The sequence below is a fragment of the Passer domesticus genome, chromosome 7, assembly GCF_036417665.1.
Source record: "Passer domesticus isolate bPasDom1 chromosome 7, bPasDom1.hap1, whole genome shotgun sequence".
Lineage (NCBI taxonomy): Eukaryota > Metazoa > Chordata > Aves > Passeriformes > Passeridae > Passer > Passer domesticus.
The window spans coordinates 41349831-41369692 of record NC_087480.1 but is presented as its reverse complement, the minus strand read 5'-3'; the positions used below and the strand labels follow the sequence as shown (position 1 = coordinate 41369692).

The window sequence follows — 19862 nt, the reverse complement described above, 5'->3', positions numbered from 1 at the left end:
TCTAGGGTGAATGTCATTACATACAGTTGTAGCAGTAAGGAATTTAAGAGATTGTCCCTGGTCAAGGAAAAATGTCATCTGCTGTGAAATCTGAATTTTAACATTTTATATATCAAAGTTAGAATGAACCATGCATGGTTCACAAATTGAAGTTGATTATATTTTTGCATTCGGTTATCTCAAAGGGTATTGTACACTTTTCATTGTTCTCTGTAGATGAGAAAGCAAAATGAAGTCAAAAAGTGTACTTCAAAATGCCTTATCCTCTTTTAATCACAATAGCCTTGCAGGTGTAGCACCACAAAAATATAGGACACAACTTTAGAGATTATTTGGTTCCTTAATCTCAAAGGCATGTCAGTGTGAGAAAAAACCCTTATTTTATCTGTTTCTTTGTGTTCTGCCTTGTTGTCAGAAGAACATATGTAAAAAAACCAAAACAACCCAACCGTAGATAAAATACAAATAAAATCAGATCACTCTCCATAGTAAATGAATTTTTTTTTTCCTAATCTGGACAGTTGTTTTATATTTAATCTAAATTAAGTCTTTTTTAAAAGCTGCAAAACTATTCAATCTACATCCATGAATTCAGAAACTTTAAAAGCCTGAAATATCAAACTGTATACTTATATGACAAAATGGATTATGGTTTTCACTGCTTCCTAAATGGTAGTGATCTACCATTTACTTATTAGATTTTTTTAAAATAAAGCAACAATTTCACTGACCATACAAAGTAACCTTTTATTAACATTTCAAAGCCATAACTATATAACTTTTTAATATAAAATACAATGCATTAACATCTTATCCTACAATTTTATAGTATAGTTGAAAATATCACCAAGACTATAGCTCTTACCTTCCAATTTCATTCCAACACTTAGACATTTTTGAAATCGACAGTAAGGACATCGTTTTCGCTGTGTTTTGTCAATCTGGCAATTCTGATTTTCTATACATGTGTACCTTTTGTTATTCTGGACTGTTCGCTTAAAGAACCCCTGTATGATAGACACAAAAATTAGCCTGTTTTGCTTGAACGTGTGTTTCATTCAGCATTTTATGGAAATCATTGTAAGATAATTTTCAGATGCCGTTCAAGCACTTACAAAGTTACATAGTTTATTTTAAATTAGCCAGCAGAACCCAGGAGATAGCCAGTGGATTCCAGAGGAGGTTTTCTTGTGTTAGTGCTATGTTTTATAGACTTAAAGTCTCACCAAGCTTTGACATTAAGGAGGCTGTAGCCTTCTGTGCTTCTAACACAGGTGGCAGAAATAGTGACACTGACCGCTTCCTTTTGTATTCTTAAATCATTGCAGAATTATTAAAGTCTTCTTTTTCAAGTAGTTTTACATGAAATAAGTAGTTGCAAAGATAAGAGCAGTACAGAGTACCTCTGGCTATTTTACATCCTAGTGGGACATGCTGGAGGAGGCATAGTAAGTGCTTGTCATTCACTTTTCATTGATTTTTTTTTTTTTTGTGAAAATATAGTGGGCTTAGTTAATTTTTCCATGCAACTAAGTGTTTTCAATTGCATTGTTCTGGCAAAGGAGTTTCACTTAAATAACTGTAAAAAGCCTTGAAAAAATTTTACATGAAAAATCTGACATAGCTTCACAATTATTTAAACCTTATAGCACAATAGACCAACACAGGTATATTCATCTTTCTATATATTAATTGGTTACTTGACTTTGTGTGTCAAAGTGACAGAGTTTGCATGAAAAAGTGCATGGTCATTATAATCGCAGAGATCTACATTGCAATATTGAGGAATGAAAATAAAAATCTTAAGAAAGCTGCATTAGATTTTGCAAAGCTGATCTGCATGAAAGATAATCTTCCTACTTTATCCTCCAGAAAAAGAAATATAAATCAACTAAAACCAGTATTTAGCACAGTTAGCAATGAAAATTGTTCTAGAACTACATCACGACAGCAAAACACTAAAAACAGTGACAAAACTACAATGCAAAACAGTCCAAGTTGTTTGCATTTGTGCAGATGTCTCTCTCAAATAGACTTTTACATCCTAAAGCTTTTTGGTGGTTAATTATTTTATGTGAATATATTAAGAAACATATAAAAATAACCCAAAATATTATACATCTGTTTTATTGATTATCCTTTTTTTCTGCTTGTATTTGAAACATTTTTGCTATACTTGTGTTTTTATGGACTGATTAGTACAGAACCTTGCAGCTTTCACAGGTGAGAAGTCCATAATGGTACCCAGACACTTTGTCTCCACAGACTGGACACAGCTCTTCAAGGTCTTCATCATAAGAGTAATTCACCATTTTAAACTGAGACACTGGGGGAAAGGAGAAATAGCATATTCAATTAGAATTTACATTACTAAATCAAATATTCTGCAACTTTCTTATCTGGAGATAAAGCTTACTTAAAGGAGCACACCACTGAAAATAGGGAGAAAAAAGTTTTATTTTAGAAAACAAATTGCACGGAGACATGCAACTTCCCATCATCAGCAAATCTGCATGGTACTTAGCAAGTGTAATAAAATGCATCAGCTTCTAAGTTTTATGTTCTAAATATTTAGAGTGCCTTTAGCCTAGTCCTTATTTTATGGAAACACAAACTGAAAGAATTCATTTAAATCCGAAAATGATCAGGGGCAAGCTTTAAAAAAGCAGAACGAAAAGATGGTCACTTGTATATTGAAAGTAATTATTTTCCGTTAAAGTTTTTTTTCAACATCAGCCCGCAAATTTTTAGCTAGACTAGAGCTGTATCTCACAGACCCAGCACTTTTGCACCGTGTGAAATCCAAGTTAGTTATTCGCAAAACCAGTTTAAAACGACGTCCCCCGCGCCTCCCAAGCCCGTGGTCTCGGGGTGACCGCCACCCCTGCGGGCCAGGGCAAGCGCTGCGAGCCGGCCCCCCCGGCTGTCGCAGCCAGCGGGTCCGCGGCCACGGGGGAGACGCTGTTTAGCTGTTCACGTGTGGGCAGAGAGACACGAGCCGGGACCGCCGTGCTCGGGGGATGCGCTCGGGGTATGCCCGGCCGGCGGACCGGGCGTCCCCCGCTACCGGGGGCTGGCGTGAAACCTGCACGCCGGCGCCGCCTGAAGTTTCTGCCGCTCCGGGAGAAGGAGGGGAGAAGCCGGCGGTCAGGAGGGAACGGGGGGCTAAAATATGCGGAATGAAAGCCCCGAGCGTGCCCACTCGAGCCGGGCTACCCTCACAAGGGAGCCCAGTCAGCCGCTCCGGTTACTTCTAAGAAGAAACCCTTCTGGTCAGCGCAGGGCCGGTTTTCTTCCCCTTCCCTGCCTCTAAACCTCCGACCTGTTCGGCAAGCACTGTGGCAGCGGAGGACTCCTGAACACGGCGAAAGGCGCTGGGCATCGCCGCTGGACTGCTTAGGATGTCGCCTCTTTGTCTTTAACTCTGCGGCTGCCACAGTTCGGGGGCAGCGGGGCGGTCAGACTCCGCCCGAAGCCCCCGGCCCGGCCGCCCGGCTTGCCAAAGCAAGGGGGCTGCACCCGGCGCTCGAGGGAGCTCCCGGGGAGAGCGGCAGCATTATCCCGCCGCCACACTGCCGGCAAAACGTTTCCTGAGCCACCTCGGCACGGCCGGGGATCGCCGCCTGTCAGCGGCGTGGGGCGGACACAGGGCGGCCGCAGGCGGAGGAGGAGGAGGGCCCGGCCCTCCCCTCTGCTCCCGCGGTCGCGGCTCCAGGGTCCGGCTCTGGGACAAAGTTGCCGTCCCCGTAGGAAAAAGTGGGAAAGCAGGGGTTTTCCGAGCGCCGCGCCCTTGCACGGAGCATCCTCCACAGGAGAGAAAAGGGGCGGTCGGGTCGCTCCCAGCACCTCCGAAACCCTCGGCTCACTCTGCCTCTACTTCCCAGCAGGCTCCCAAGAAGAGAGGGGACAGTTACTAAAGAGCAGCCGGGACGGGAGTTTCTGCCCCGGCAGAGTCGCGCGGGGCGGGGCGGCCATACCGGGCTGCCGGTTCCAAGGCAGGGAGCCGACCCTCGGCGGGGTCTGCGCCGCCTCCCTCCGCGCACCGCTCCGGCCCCGAGTACAGCCCCGGGAACAGCCTGGTCCCGCCACCCGACATAGACATTTACAGCGCCATCCCAGCTCGGGCATCCCTCTGTCTTCCTGGGTACCCCGCAAATCCGCCACGGAGCTCTCTCCTGCGAAGTTTCGCGACACCGCCGCTGCCACCTGCACGGTACCTGTGGGCGCCGCACCCGCGAGACAGAGCCCCCGTGTCCCGTTTCGGGACGGTGTGTGACACACGGGGTGCTCGCCAGAACTTCCACGCGTACCTCCACCTGCCATAAACTTCGAGGCAGTTTTGCGCGGAACGGGGATTAGACCGGGATTCCCTGGATCTGCAGCGGGGCCGGGCAGCGTCCGACGGGACGCCTGCACCCTAGGGTAGGCTCCCGCCGGCTAGATGCTGAGCAGTTTCTCGGCCCCGTTTGCACCTTCTGAGCAGGGATTTGTCGTCGCCTCGGCCCTGGCACCCCGGTTCCCGGTACTCGCTCGAGCCACCCTGAAAGCTGGCCCGCGAAGGCAGGGGCTCGGAGCGGGCGGTGACGGGGCAGCTCGCAAGCAACTGCCGCAAACTTTTTTGGCAGGACGAAGGGGCGCTTTGCCGAGGGAAGGAAACCCGAGCGTGCGCGGAGGGGGAGCGCCCTGCGTCTCCCCCCTTACCTTGCATGTTTTCCGGCATCTGCCCCTGTTCCCCATTCGACCGGGCGAGTCCCAGGGCCTCCGTTTCCACTTTGGGTAGCATGACAAGGCGGCTGCGGGCCGGGCTGGGGGCTCCGTGTCCGTCCGCGACACCAGCACCTGGACACGGCAGCACAGATTTAGCTGGAGCAAGGGGCGCTCGGCGGCTGCTGCCTCTTCCCCCTCTTCCTGTTTTTCCCTCCCTCTGCTCCACGCCAGCCCTTGCCCAGTTGCAGCGGGAGCACCGAGCGGCCCCGGCCGCCGGGAGGAGCCGCCGGGTGCCCGCGGCTAGAGGAGCCGCGGAGTGGTAGTCGAGCTGCAGGCGGCGAGGGGCGGAGGAGAGAGAAGGAGGAGGAGGAGGAAGACCGGGGGTGCTGGGGAGGAAGGAGGAACCCCGGGAGCCCGCAGCAGCTCCGCCCGGGGCTCAGCACGGCGGCAGCCCGGCGCCCCGATCCATGCGGAGCGGCACAGTGCACAGGAGCACTCTGCCGCCGCTGGTGCTGCTAGACAGGGTTCCCACCCCCGTCCCCCTCCCTTCCTCCCTCCCTCCTCCTCCTCCTTCCCCTCCCCCTCCTCCTCCCCCTTTTCCCCCCGGTACAAGTGCGGAGGTGCCGAGTCGGGACCTCTAGCCCCGGGCCCGCGGGGAGGCGCTCCGGGAGCCCGGGGGCTGCGGGGAGCGAGGACTCCGGCGGAGGGGGGCCCCGACACCGCCGCTGCAGCCAATAAGGCAGAGGCGGGATGAGCAACACCCCCAGCGCACACACGCACAGAGCACACACTGTGGCCCAGTGCAGTCACCCCTACCCGGTTCTTAAACGGGGCTGCGGTGCGAGGGTCTGGGCTGTTGCCACTCCTCCCAGTCCCAGCGGAGCCCGACGGGCCACCAGCCACGCTAACCCGGGCTGCGCCTGCACTGCCTTCAGCGCCGTGCCTCATTGCCAGTGGGCAGCCACGCTCAATCTCTCTTGCGTTCGGTGGGGCAATGCCTCCGCCCGGCCAGCGCCGGCTGCGAAGACCCCGGCGCTCACCTTCCCTCTGGGCGGGCGGGGGTGGACAGCGGAAACCGCTGCCCTTGCGGACACGTTGCCGCCGCGCAGCCCTGGAGTCTGAAACAAGCAAGCGGGAACCGCGTTGGAGCTCGCTGTACCTATTCAGGCTTTTTGTGTCTCCCTTCCCTAAGCGTCTTGCGAAATCGGTCAGTGCCAGTCTCGTCCTTTGCACAGAAGCCAAAACCCTGGCAGAGCCATCGCTTGAGCCCCCCTTCCCCGGCTCACAGTGCAGCAAGCGGCACTATTTTCCAAGTTGTCCTAAAGAACTCGTTTCTCGCAAGTGTGTGCCTCAGCGGCGAGAGCCGAGCGGTCCCGCGGCGCGGCGTTGCGGGGGCTCCGGGGGCAACTGGGTGCCGACCGCCCGGCTCGCCGGGCCGGAGGTCTGCCTGCCCTCGTTGGCCTTTCCGCCCCTCTCTCCGGGAGGGCCCGGGGGGTTCCTCGCCGTTCCTACTGCGCCGCATAGGTTTGATGGTGTAGGATGAGCGATATTTGCACCTTGGAAAGCATCCGAGCCCCTCATCCGAGCGCTCGGTTGCCCGTTCTCCTCTGACTCTTTAATCTGTATAAAGTGTTGGAGGAGCTGAAAATGTTTGGCGGTGAAAACTGCTTCCGATGGAAAGTGAGGCGCGGAAGTGTCTCCATCGCGGAGTATGGCATTTCCCATCGGCTGGGAGAGCGATAGTGAAAACTGCGGTTGTAACTTGTTCAGTAGTGCTGATCGCAGGGTGAACCGCGCTGGGACAAGCGCTCCGCGTGCAGAGAGCGGACTCGGCTGTGCTCTTTTTGCAACCAGCAGCTGGGACACCTTTGCTAACTCAACGCACATTCGTAGGCAACCCAACACCAGCACCACCGGAGTAGAAGAAGCCTTTTTTCCCTTCTCTGTGCAGCGTTTGATATTTGGGGGATGGATCCAACGCTCAGAGAGGCCCTCTCTGTCTCCTTCCACTCTCACCTTTCGCCATTCTCCTTCGGGTGGGATGCAAGCGGGCGAATGATACCAACACGTTATTTCTCAAGTTATAATTTCACAATTAAACAGGTCGTCTGCGAATAAGTTTTAGGACAGCAATATGGAGAGATGCGGTACCGAGCAGTGCGATGGCTAAGACGGGTTGGCTGAAAACCATCTAGAGAGAATGACCCCATTTCTAGGCAGAAGTAGCTCGGGTTGAGACCCTGTCTCGGCCCTTGGGAAGTTACTCCTAGGTGCATTAGTCACAAACATTCCCTCTGTCAGGCGCCACCGTGTAGCATCGCCTTGCGCCGACCCCGGCCGGCTCAACACTGGCGGCGACAGCAGCGCAGCGCCGATTCCGCTCCCTCCCTCGGGCTCCCGCCGAGAGGGCTGCGGGTCGGGGTCTCGGCTTGGCGGCGGGGCCGCGGCCCTCGGGCCTTCCGAGCCTGCGGCCGGGCCGCCTGGGCCCGACGGGCGGCCAGAGCGCTCCGGGGGCGGCTCACAGGGGAGCGGCACCTCCTCGCAGCCCTTCCCCGCAGGAGAGTCCTCAGGGCACAGCTCCAAGCGCGTTTACGGCAGGCCATCGGAACACCTGCGGACCTGGGTCCTGCAGCCCTCTGGGCTCCATCGGGGACAGCCAGTCCCCTCGCTCTCGCCCGCCGCCGGCCGGGTCACGCCGCCTGACGATTTCCCGACGGGGCGCTCCGTGCTGCCGCTCTCGTTACTGCTGCTCCGGGAAGGCAGCTGCATTTTAGGGAAAAGCCGGGAAAGGAAACGCCGCATCCGGACAGGACAGGCGAAACCAGCCCGAGTGCTGCCGGGGTCGGGCGGGCTGCGGCCCCCGCGGGCACCGCGGCTGAACGCCCCAGCGGGCGGGTGGCCCGGACAGCACTGCCCGGACAGCACTCCCCGGACAGCACTGCCCGGACAGCACTCCCCGGACAGCACTGCCCGGACAGCACTGCCCGGACAGCACTGCCCGGACAGCACTCCCCGGACAGCACTGCCCGGACAGCACTGCCCGGACAGCACTGCCCGGACAGCACTCCCCCGCGGGCTCGGCCCTAGCACCGGTCCCCGGGCTCTTCCCTCCTACTCAGGGGCTTCATGTCATTCTGCCAGGGAATTGTTTGGAGGGAGTTCCAACTGTACATGGCAAAGTGACTCTGCGAGCTATCACTATGGATGAAAGTACTTTGGAGTGGTTATTACACATCCACATTTCTCCGAAGTAACAGTTTAGGGCAGTACATATTATAAATGATACCTGGTCCCTTGTGGCTACATTTAATTTAACATGGAGTTCTAGCTCTCACGATTGCCTTGAGCAACCTTAATTACCCTTTCTTCTAATCTCTTCTCCATTCCTTACCAAGTTCTCCAAACTTTTTTTTTTTTAATGCGATTTCTCTCCTGAGTTTGCCTGCCTTGTTCTGACTTTGCCTGAAGGTCTTGATTGACGCGTGTAATTATAATTATAAAAGATGATGGCTCGGGGAGCTTCCAGCAGCCTTGATTAGTACAAGGAGCAAGACCTGGAATACTTTATACTTCCCTATTTAAATGTATGTACATTTACATTAAAAAAAACCCCACTCTCTAATGTTAAATAATCTGAAGCTTTTCCACATCTTTGTTTCCAAGGTAGAGGCTTCTGTGTGATGATATTTCAAGGCAAGCTGCGATTGCTTACAGCTTCCAAGAGGGCACAAAACCTGAGCAAATTTCAAAGTCTTTTCCCCTAAGCAGAGACATTTCCAGCTTGGAGTGGTCTTCTCGATGAGAAGCAAGTAGCATGCTCTCTTCGAGCTTTGTGTCGGGAGATGTCCCAGAGAAGGTTTAATTTACCTTCCCAGCAAAGTGGCGAAAGAGAGCATTTGTGAGTGGGATGAGCGGGGAAGGGGGGGGGGGATAGATGTTCAAGAAAAACTTTCAGGAAACAAATGAAATAAATAAATAAGCGGAGGACTAAAACTCTTCCGCTGGAAAGTCTAAATCCAAAACCGATCAAGAAGACTTAAAGGGAAGTATTTAAGGAGGGAAATCCTCATCCTGTCTCCCTTTCTCCCCCGCTGTACATTCCCGTTTGCCGGCAGCGCAGAGCCGCTCTGAGCCATCACTCAGTGAAAACAGTGATTTCAGCCAGGCTCGGGGAGGGATCACGCATCCTGTGCTCGGCACAGGGACGCAGCCTCGGGCACAGGCTGTCACTGCCACGGGCACGCAGTGGCGCTGCCTCGAGAAGTGCCCGGCGAAGGCAGCGTGCGGCAGCGCGGCCGGCACGGGATCCCTGTGCAGCTGGGGAAGTTCAGAATGCGATTTTGCTGCTTGACCTCACACACCTGTCACGCCCCACTTTACGAGACTATTTACACCAGGAAAGACATGGCCGGTATAGTCCCTCTCCTCTCCTCTCCTCTCCTCTCCTCTCCTCTCCTCTCCTCTCCTCTCCTCTCCTCTCCTCTCCTCTCCTCTCCTCTCCTCTCCTCTCCTCTCCTCTCCTCTCCTCTCCTCTCCTCTCCTCTCCTCTCCTCTCCTCTCCTCTCCTCTCCTCTCCTCTCCTCTCCTCTCCTCTCCTCTCCTCTCCTCTCCTCTCCTCTCCTCTCCTCTCCTCTCCTCTCCTCTCCTCTCCTCTCCTCTCCTCTCCTCTCCGTCATAAGCAGATCATCCCTACAGTAGATAGAGCAGACTACCTCGAAACCTTCCAAACCCCATAGCCAACGGTCTCCTTTCATCATTTTGCCGAGGCGATATTGCATGCATTTCCTAGTGATTCATTAAATGGAGATTGCTAGTGCCTCCAACTCAGGCTTTGGGAAAGAAACTGTCCCTTCTAGAAAAAAAACCAACAAATAACCCAGGACAAAAATCCCTAACTTACAAAATCAACCCACTCCAAACACAAAACCACTCTTCCCACTTCCCATATTTTTTTCTTTTTCTTATTTTTAAAATTTTTTTTTGTGGTTTTTTTTTTTTTTTTTTTTTTTTTTTTTTGGTTTGGTTTGGTTTTGATCCACTCTCAGCAAAACAGAGTGGATGCCTCAGACTGAAACACTTTTGTAGTAAAACGCACACCACAGAGAATCACGTCTGTGCCCTGTTGCCTTTTTTTTTTTTTTCCTACAACTAATCATTCATTTTTGCTTTACGGAGACGTCGTTCCTCTCTGATCCGGCACAAAAAGCCATTTCCAAACGGTCAATTATTGACCGAAAAGCTATTTTTCAAGCTCGGCCAAGCTCCTGCTGCCCGCCGGAATGCACTGCTCTTATGAGCACCTGGCAGCAGCGTGATGCAGAATGACAGGAGACTTCGGAGAGCAGTGAGCGGGGCCAAGTGGGTGGTAAAGCATCGCTCTGATTGCCTTTCTTTTATTGGTAAGTGAGTCATCAGTGAGGTGTCGTAACACTTCCCCGCGTCCCGCCGACGTCCCGCCGTGCCCCGTGAGCATCGCCCGCCCGGGGCGCGCTCCCTCCCGGGGCGGCCCGCACGCCCGGGACAGGGACCGGGCACTTGTTGCAGCTTCCCGACCGACATTCTGCTGCGCTAACTGGAAGGCGTGGAAGGGCTAAGGCATGCTCGGGCGCCCTCGGGGACGGGCTGAGCCGTGCCCAGGGCTGGCGGCACGGCATCCCTGGATCGATCCCATCATCAGGTCTCTTTCACTCAACTCTTAAAGATCCAGTTTTGCAAGCAGGGACTCTAATAGAAATTTCCTCCTCCCCTTCCCGTCCCGAAATTGCATGAATTCTGTATGGAAAACGCCTTCTAGTTCCGCACTGCCTGGACCTGTTGCCGCTAATGGTGCGACGGGGAGACGCGCTCGCAGACCGCTGCTGTGTGCCGGGGGCCGCGGCTTCCCCCGCAGCCGGAGGCGGGGAGGGAATCCATCAGCGGGGCTCCTTTCCGCACCCAGGAGCGGAGCCGCTGCCCCGCGGCGGCCGAGGGACTGCCCCGACCATCCTGACGCTCCCCTCCGCCGCCATCCCATCGCCCCTTCCCAGCACTGATCGTTACTATTCTGATGAGGCGATTTTGGTTCTGTCTGTGCTGCCCTTTTGGAGCCGAGTGTGGAACCTCTAGTTAAAAAGCTAGAGCTTAGTCTGGGAATAGCACTCCAAATATATTTGTAAATACCGCAAGGCTCCCGTCAGGGCTGAGCGCCGGTCTCTGTATCATAAGAGATAATTGATTTCTATCCTGCACAGACAGGCTTAAAAATGAAATTTCTCTTGCTGAGGCAATTGACCTTGATCTGCTGGTGGAAAAAAGAGATGGTTTAAGTCTGCTTCTTCTGTCCCCCTCCCTCCATGTTTCAAATCTTGGAAAACTTTATTTAAAAATAATTTTTACACTTGATCTTTATAATGAAAAAAGTTTGAGCTCATACATAGCTATCTGTCTCAAGATTTATCCACACATGATGTAAAATAATAACTATGAAGATAAACTAGGCATAGTTTACATTGAGAAATCTTGATAAGGATTGTGTACATTTCCATGTCTGTTCATTGCACATAAGAATGTATTAATATATATTAATATATAAGGTTGCATATATATGTAATATATATATATATACTCATGTAATATGTGAGTAAACTCTAAGCATTAATAATGATCTGTCATGAGAAGTTTTAACGGATTCCCCACAAGACAGATGCACACAAATCCTCCTGCGGACCCTTCTTCATTTTCACCATACATATAAGACAAGTTTGAGAGCTGACCTTTAAATTACCCTCACAGACAAGTAGCTTGAGGCATTTTGTCAGTACTGGAGATCCCTCAGAAGACCACAGGCATCGTCTTTGCCTCAGGTGTTGTGGTATTTAAAATCAGACTAACAAAAAAATCGGATGTAAATGTAAATACTGCCCCTTTTGTAGATAGCTCATCTGCAGTATAAGCAAATGAGGACAGGAAAAATGGGAAGAAAATTGATAAAAGAGTAACAGCAAAATCCAATTATATAAGAAAATAACCTACAGCATATCTTACAGTCCTCACACAGTTCAGACTGTTCACTTCTGTGAAAGTTTTGCCTGCATAAATGCTGGCCAAAATCCTGTTCCAAACTTTTAAAGATAGTATATGCTGTCTTTGTTAATCATATGACAATGATACTATTCCTATCGCTGCTAAACATAAAAACTAACTTGCCAAAATCATGAGCCCTAATTTTAATAGTATTAATTGCCTAAGGACATACATTAAAATGAAGATGGCAGAAGTATTCTACAAGCTGAAAAATATCACAGTTGGAAACTACAAGGAGATTAGTTTTCCTCTTATATAACCATTTCTTAAAAAGTAAATGAAACAGTTATTTCTGTTAAAGAATCATAGCTAATGCTTATAAAAATTGCATAGTGGCCCTGATGACACTAAGACAAGAGGCTGATTAGAGGAAAAATAAAACTAGTCAAGTATCTTTGTACTGCTTCAGAATCTGGTAGAAGAAAAAAATCATGGCGCTTCCATAAAAACATTTATAAGTCCATATGGTGTTTGTCATCTGGAAGATAGGATGTACTATTAAGATTTTGTGAATTCTGGTTGCCTCTTTGATCGTATGACTATAAACCTAAAAGCAGGTGTCAACAACCAGTAGTGCCCACTCACACTCCAGCTCCAGGCTGGTTGTGTTTGCTCTCCAAGGGAGAGGTCCACTGCTATTTATATCATGGAGTCTGATTTCCATTCATGGGAGCTGGAAGATGCTCTCCATGCTGGGAGGAAGCTGTGACATGTCAGTGGTTTATAACAAAAACTAACTTATCACCAGATGGGGGAATGCACAAAATGCTCCCTGACAAGGGCAACTCAGCCTCTGTGATGGGAAGCAGCAAGTGTCCCTGCCCTGAGGGGCTGGTGGGACAGGGGTGCAGAGGCTGTGACAGCCTCTCACAAACCCACCCACTCTGCCTTGGTGAGAAAGGGAAAAGTGAAGGAGAATTCCAGGAGGGACGGGACGAAAGCAAAAGTCTAGGGATAGGATTTACTCTTACGAGTATATAACCCTGCTGCTGATTGTACTTCTACCCTGGGAGGACAGCTTTTTCTCCTAAAGAATTACTCTCCAGTGCAAATAAGAACAGAATCTGGCTACTTTCTATTTGGTTCCCCCAGCTCCAAGCAGAGGCCCTCAGGTCGGTGTGGGTTCAATTTAACCCTTACAGGTACATGGTGATCAATTCACAAGGCTGAGTTAGGTGAGCTTTCCAGGGATGCTACCATGGTTTCTGGCTCAGCAGTGTCATGGAAGGACAAAATCCTTCCCCTGACTCAGAGTACACAGGATTTCACAAGATTTAGACCTGCTTCTTTCTGGGCCATGCTTTGTGAATCTGTCCTGGTATATTGGTGACGCAGCACATGTATAGGTGGTATGGTGACAAGAGTCTCTGCTACTCCCTGTAGCAATCTGTTTTCTCATATCCACTTGATTTTGGGAACTGAGACCTTCCAGTCTTCTGGAAACCTTGAAAATAGCATTTAATTGGTCTAAGTATCACAGGTGAGTGTGTTATTTTCCCTTCTAGGGTTTTATCCTTTCACCTTAAGAAACCTTATCTGAATGACCACTCTTTAGATAAATGAGATGTATAATTATTTTACTATTCCTCAGGAAAGAGAACCAGAGGGTCCCTTCATGGTATCCAGAAAGAGGAACAGTTAGAGAAAGGCCTGGAGGGGAAGCTGGACTTGCCACCTTTTCCATGTGTTTCTGCGGGCAGAGCTGTGCAGAGGAGTAGCCCACACCTGTAGGGAAGCACAGGGTCTCTGAGGGGACATCTGGCTGAAACACAGTTGGGTCCAAGGTGGGAGCCCTTCTCTGGGAGAAGCAGCAGCTCTACCCAGAAGATAAAGATCAGTTATGTTTGAGGCTATTTCCTGCAGCTGTTGCTGTGCCCTCCATCCCCACGTTCCCAAAGCTTCCCTTGATGGCAAGGTGCCCACATCACACCCAGCATCAGGGTGAACTCCTCACCTGCCATGTGATGACGCACTTTGGGGCAAGAGGAGGAAAGTGTGCCCTGATTCCGCTTGGGGCCAAAGATCCCTTCTTTCATCCCTGCCAGGAAATGCTGTGCTGAGGCACAACCTTGCAAAACCCTGGGCTGTGGAACCTGCAGCACTGCTAGGCTGGCTTGTGAAGTGCCTTCTGCTCCACGAAGGAGAGTTTTCCCCGGTAAGCCTTCTGCAGCCTTCTGTGCCCCAGTTTCAGCATGGGCACTGCCTGGTGGGACAGGGAGTGTTCGTCCTGGCAAAGGAAAGACACCTTGCTCCAGGTGTGTGGTGAGAGACAGAATGGCCTGAGACAGGAAATGTGTGGATAAGGGCAGGGAGGTGGTGGGAACGTGCACCCACTGGGGCTCGGCCACAGCCACCACAGCCTGGGGCAGCCTGGGACATCTGGCTGTGCAATGCCCCTTGTGCCTGCAAGCCAGAGCAACCTGTGTCTGATGGCTTTCTGTGCCTGATGACAGGGAGCGGGTGCTGTTTCCATATGCTACTGAAAGTATTCACTTTGCTGCTCTGAAGGCCTAACTGACTTCTGTTATCCAGCCCACTCCCACTGAATGACACATCTTAATTTTCAGTTGTAAGAAAGAATTTGCATTTGACAGAAACCACAGTATTACTGAAAAGACAAAAACCATTCCTGTGGTTTTCTTCAATATAAATTATCAGGCCAGAAACAATTGAAATCTAATTTTTTGCAAATGTTTCTACACGCACACACACAATTTCACAGTTATTATCATTTAATTATAATAAATTAAAATACTGTTAATTATCCAGTGATATATATTTGATAATTGTATTATTTCTAGAGAAAATTGTTACTCTATGGATCATCATCTGTTTTCTTATATTTTTACATGGTATTGTAAAATTCTCTCTTGCTTAAGTATATGTTCAAATTAATCATAGGCTCACTCAATTGTAGTGATTTTTTCAGTTTGGATACCCAGAAATTAATATATTTACACAGAATCTTCAAAACAGTTAGAAAACTGTTACTTACCAGCTGATGTAAGTCCATGTTTTATAGATTCCTGTATGATGGCTGCGTGAGAACCAGAAGACATTATTAGGTGTAAATATACCGTACCCTTGGGTACAAGGGGTACAGCATTGAGTACAGGAGAGGTGCAGCCTGTAAACTTTTCTGGCCTTGAGACCCAGGCTATGATAGCCTTCAGTGAAAGTCGGCGTGATGAACAACAACAAAAAAAAATATCCAAGAATTCAGAAAGTAACAAGCATGTCTTTGAGTGGACTCTGTACTTTTTCCAGCATTAGTGACCTGCTGTAAACCATGTATCCCATTTCATGATAGTCTCTAATCAGAAGAATTGCAACTTGTGATAGGTTTGGCACCATCACGTGATTTAGTACAGCTTGATAAGAGACCCTGTTATAAAGTGACAGCAAAAGAGATAAGAACTGTTGGCAGATAATGGCAGAGAAATGATTAACCTGGAGTGGAGAGGTGCTATGAAGCCCAGAGAGGGGAAGGTTGTAAAGTTGTGGGGTCATAAGATCATACTGAGTGGATGAAAAGCCATACCAACATGAGTGTAATGTCTATAAACTCAGACTTGTGACCTGTCTTCTTGATGTCATCACCTCTTTGCACAGTGGACAGCAAGCATGGTTGTTTTGGCTTCTGTAAACACTCTTTGGATGGCAAAACAATCGAGCATTAATTCCTTAAGGGAGGCTTCTGAATGCACTGGGGATTCTACACTCAGACTAACAGCACCAGCAAATCTCTCCTGATAGTTTGTCACACAAAACCATTTTATTGCCCCAGTCCTCAGGCTGGAGAGTAGCTCCAGGTTGTAGCCATTTAGTTGAAAGCATATACTACTTTCTCACTAAAGAGCTTTACAACATGGTTAAACATTGATATCCCAGGATTATGATGTGTAGAGTATTGCGCTCACCTCTAAGGCTGTGAGGCACAAACCCTACCCACAGCATGTCCAGTGGCTGTCAAGTGTTTGGCTTTAAACGATTTTCATGAAAGTGGGCAGCTGTGCAGATGACTGGGTGATGTTTCAGCTCAGCTGGGAGAGGGTCAGGTTCTGCTTTCTGCCTGTGCAGAGGAAGGGCAGGGGCATGTCAACTCCCAGCCTGAGCACAGTGTGCCTTGCTCTGCAGTGCCACCGACAGCCTCTGCAGCTCCAGCCCAATAGATCAAGTCTGCAGACACTTTGTGAGATCAGACTCAAGCCTGAATAATCAGATGATATTTTATATTTAATTTCGCTTGAAAAATAGAGTGAAGCTGTTCCACTTTGGGCTAGATCTGAAGCCTCTTGAAGTCAGTGAGAGTTTTTTTTTTTTGTCTTTAAACTTGCAGAGGGCTGTAAAGCAGCATGTGCCTTTTTATATACTTTGTCATGGTGGTTAAATTTTGGTGACACAGTGGCAAACAGATTAGGTCATGCACAAACTGAACTGCTTCTCTTGGCTAGGATGAGTACTTGAGAGCTGGTCTGAAAACAGGGCTGGTGTGGCAAACCAAGCAGTGACTGGGCCTTACAGCCAGGAACCCTGAATTATCACTTGGCCTGTGCAGTACTGTCCTGTAGAGACCCTGTTAGTAAGGAGGACAGGCTGTATAGGGAAGGTCTGATTTCCCAAATTCTTATCTTCATATTTGCCACTGGAAAAAAATGAATTTACAAATCTGCTTAAACTGGTACTGTATTTTTTAAGGGTCACTGATATTTTTTATCTGTTTAGACTGAGTGAAAGCTGGAAGCCAGCTTTTAAAACTGATTCCATAGAAACCTAAAATAACTGGACTCTGTCTCTTTTAATTCATTTGGTTATCAAATAGATTTTCAATTGTATTCATAAAAAGTGGAAAGAAACATTTATTCCATCAGAAAAGGCATGTCTTTGGGGACTGGGGATAAAATAAATGAGAATTGCTGCACATGATACTGTGGTTAGAAACTTTCCATTGTATCATCAGACACATTGCTGGAGCACTGTTGGCCCATCTTCAAGAGCTTCTATAAAGGAATCCGCCATATGTGGGGGAGAGAGATATTAAATCATAGGAAATATAGAGAAACTTCATGCTTTTGGCTTCAAACACTGTAATTCCTTTCCTTTTTTGCATCGGTATCAAATGTCAGGGTCACTGAAAAATGTTCTATTTTTCCCTTTCTGATACTTTGTCTCCACGGACAGAGGAATGTATGCCAGGTGCATAACCAGACAGACTTTCTTTGCCTTTCTTTATACCTAGTCCAGTAGGGGAAAATAAAGTCCTAGGGAAACTCCAGGACAGCCTATATCAGCCTGTGATCCAGCAGCTCGATGTGTTTAGCAGTGATCCATTTGGAGTCCAAGTGAAACGAATCCCTAATGAGGCTTACGAGTTGTGCCACTGAAGTACCCGAGTTCACGGCTCATTACTTTGCTTGATCAGGAATTTGGAACTGTAACTTTTCACGAGTAAGTCCCTGCTGAGGCAGCCACCAAGCTCACCCAGATCAGCTTTTCCTAGCTGTGGTTGGAGCATCACAGACTCACCTTGTATTTCTCTGTTTTTCAGTACTCCCTCTGCCTTTCTTTCCTTCCCTTGTCTACATCCTGAGAAGGTGAGATGAGTTAATTTTGTTTTTTCAAACATGCTTTTCTGTCTTAGATCTTTCAGGAAGATAATGAACTGATAAACTTTTAGTTTCTTTTTTGTTTAACCAATTCTTGTGTGATGAAATTGTCCCTTGTTTGTCCCTCTGACAAATGTCCCTCAAAGAAAGTGTTCCTGATTTCAAAAGCTTGGCAACAATCCCTTCTTTGACTCTTGCACATCAAATTATTTTGCAACCATTTACCACAAAAATGGAGTCAAAAGGAGTTTCTCCTCTTGAGGGCATTTCCATAGGTGGCATTTCATTTGGGCACATAAAACTATTAAGAAATAAGCCTCAAAAATGGACTGACTGACATTAAAAATTACCTTTTCAAAGAGCTTTAAACCCTGAATTGTATATCTTGGTGTAAATTTAGTGAGCTCAGTCATGGTTTCGTAATTTTCCTGTAACATTTTGGATATTGCTTATCTGAATTCAGCATGTTCCTTGTCATTTTCCTATGCCATCTCGATGTATTATTGTTTTTATTATCCATACAACTCAGAAAAGATATGTGCTCAGCACAGCACACGTCAAACGAGGGACATGATTCTCATTCAACTGAAAGCTCAGGGCAAACGTGGCACTGATGTTGGCATGGTGCCCCCAGGCATGAGCGCTCTGGTCCTGAGCGTAGTCCAGGTTGGTTTCAGCTGGAGCTTTGCATAGGTGGGAAGAGATTTGCAAGCTCTGTTCTTTGATCTAGAAATCACTCTTTTAAAAGTTTTCTCTATTTCAGTCATTCCAATGTTCCTCCTGATCTATCACAGACATATAAAATTCTTTTGGATGCTTCAGGGTATTTTCTCCACCTTTGTGAATTTTATTTCATATATGCAAAACCAAGTCATTAAAATACAGTTTTATGCCTTTTCCTTAGTAGTTCTGTAAAAGAAATTGGGAGAATCTGATATATCTGATGATCTTTACCCTTTGGATTTTTCAGTGATGACAGTACTGAAATAGAAGGTTTAATTTTTTTAAGGAATTTCCAGCAGTTGATCCTTAATTCCTGTATGGTCTTATGGTACAAGTGCACTATTAAAATTTCTTGTTAGTTTTGTTTTTTACTTGTATGTATTTTACACATTATGTTTATCAGCTCAGTAGAATGCAATTGCATTAAATACATTTCAGTGTCTGCTACTCCTTTACTCAGGATTTTCAGCTTATTGGAAAGGAACTGTGGAGAGCAGAAGCTGCTGCATGGTGCCTTCTTTATGGGTGTCCAAATATGAACTTCTTTCCTTGATTACATTTATCAGAATATATTAGTCTCTCATGTTTCTGTTCTTTGTTTAAATGAATACAATTTAATATAAACCATATTTGGAGATGAATAATGAAATGTAGGAATTATAAAATTGCTTCCTGTGATTTTTCCTTACTAGTTACAACAATTATTTCAGTCAATATTTCTGATGATAAATTAATGTCTAGAGGAGGAGGTAAGTACAGACATTTGTAAACACTTTTTTTTAGGTAATTGAGCAATCAGGTAACCTCTAGGATTGCTTAAAAGGAAAACTCAATTCTGTGCAGATGGAAGCATACAGTTGTAGATCACAAAATTTCTCTTTTAGCCCTAATTATAGGAATAGCATGAGCTTTGTTGGGACCCACATTTAGTGCTAACTCTCTGCACTGAAAGTTAAAACTTTTTCATGGCATGACGAGTTTCATCTGCTGGTCTGTCTGTCTGTGTAAGTAACTTCAATTTAAATTTCTTGTACACCTTCTTTTTTCTTTTTCCACTAATCTATCTTATTGGTGTACAAAGAGAAAGTTATGAAAGAGTTATGGACCTTTACAAAGCTTATCTAGGAGATATTTAGTGGTAATGGGAGCAGAGTGTTTGTGAGAAAAGAACAGATTTCAGTGAAACAGGCAGGGGGAAATGACTTGCACGTATGTAGCAGGAACAGGTGTTGTGAACTCATCCATCATCTCACACAGCACTCAGGAACAGACAACAGTTTCTTCTTAGAACATTATTACTAAAATATCAGGAATTTATTACTTTGAAAGGAGGAGAGGAGAAGGAGGTGATAGGGAGTCTTAAAGTGAATCTGAAGTGGAACTTGAAACCTTCTAAACTTGGTATCTAGATTTTTTTTTTGTTTAAGTTACATACATAGGATATAGGGATAACTGTTTCCACCCCTGTCCTCCCACCTCAAAAACCTTCCCAAATCTTAATTGGAGGCAGGCTGGAAATACTAAGTGTTACATCAGGCAACTAATTTATGAAAGACCCTGAGTGCTCTGATGAGTTTCTGATTAATTTCTGCTCCTGAAGGAAGCTGCATGTGTGCCACACCACACAGACTGGCTTTGCCTGAGATCATGAAGTAAGTGCAAGCTGAATGCTACTGAAAGATGAAAGACTGGCAGAAGAGAGCATTTCAGTGGCATTTCATGTCTAAGCAGAGGGGTTCTCCTTACTGAACTCATTTATTGCAC

General features: G+C 47.6%; 2 protein-coding genes across 3 annotated transcripts in view; one reads left to right on the top strand and one right to left on the bottom strand.

Annotated features, from left to right (window-relative positions):
- The window catches only part of NR5A2 (nuclear receptor subfamily 5 group A member 2), a 77278-nt gene extending 72205 nt beyond the window's left edge, over window positions 1–5073 (bottom strand). The window contains exons 1-3 of the mRNA XM_064427964.1: window positions 4702–5073; window positions 2208–2326; window positions 866–1007 (exon numbers count right to left, since the gene is read on the bottom strand). Of these exons, the coding sequence (XP_064284034.1) occupies window positions 866–1007; window positions 2208–2326; window positions 4702–4783 (343 nt within the window). The 5' untranslated portion in view covers window positions 4784–5073. The remainder of the gene's footprint in view (window positions 1–865; window positions 1008–2207; window positions 2327–4701) is intronic.
- The window catches only part of ZNF281 (zinc finger protein 281), a 320112-nt gene that overhangs the window by 148184 nt on the left and 152066 nt on the right, over window positions 1–19862 (top strand). The window lies entirely within an intron of this gene.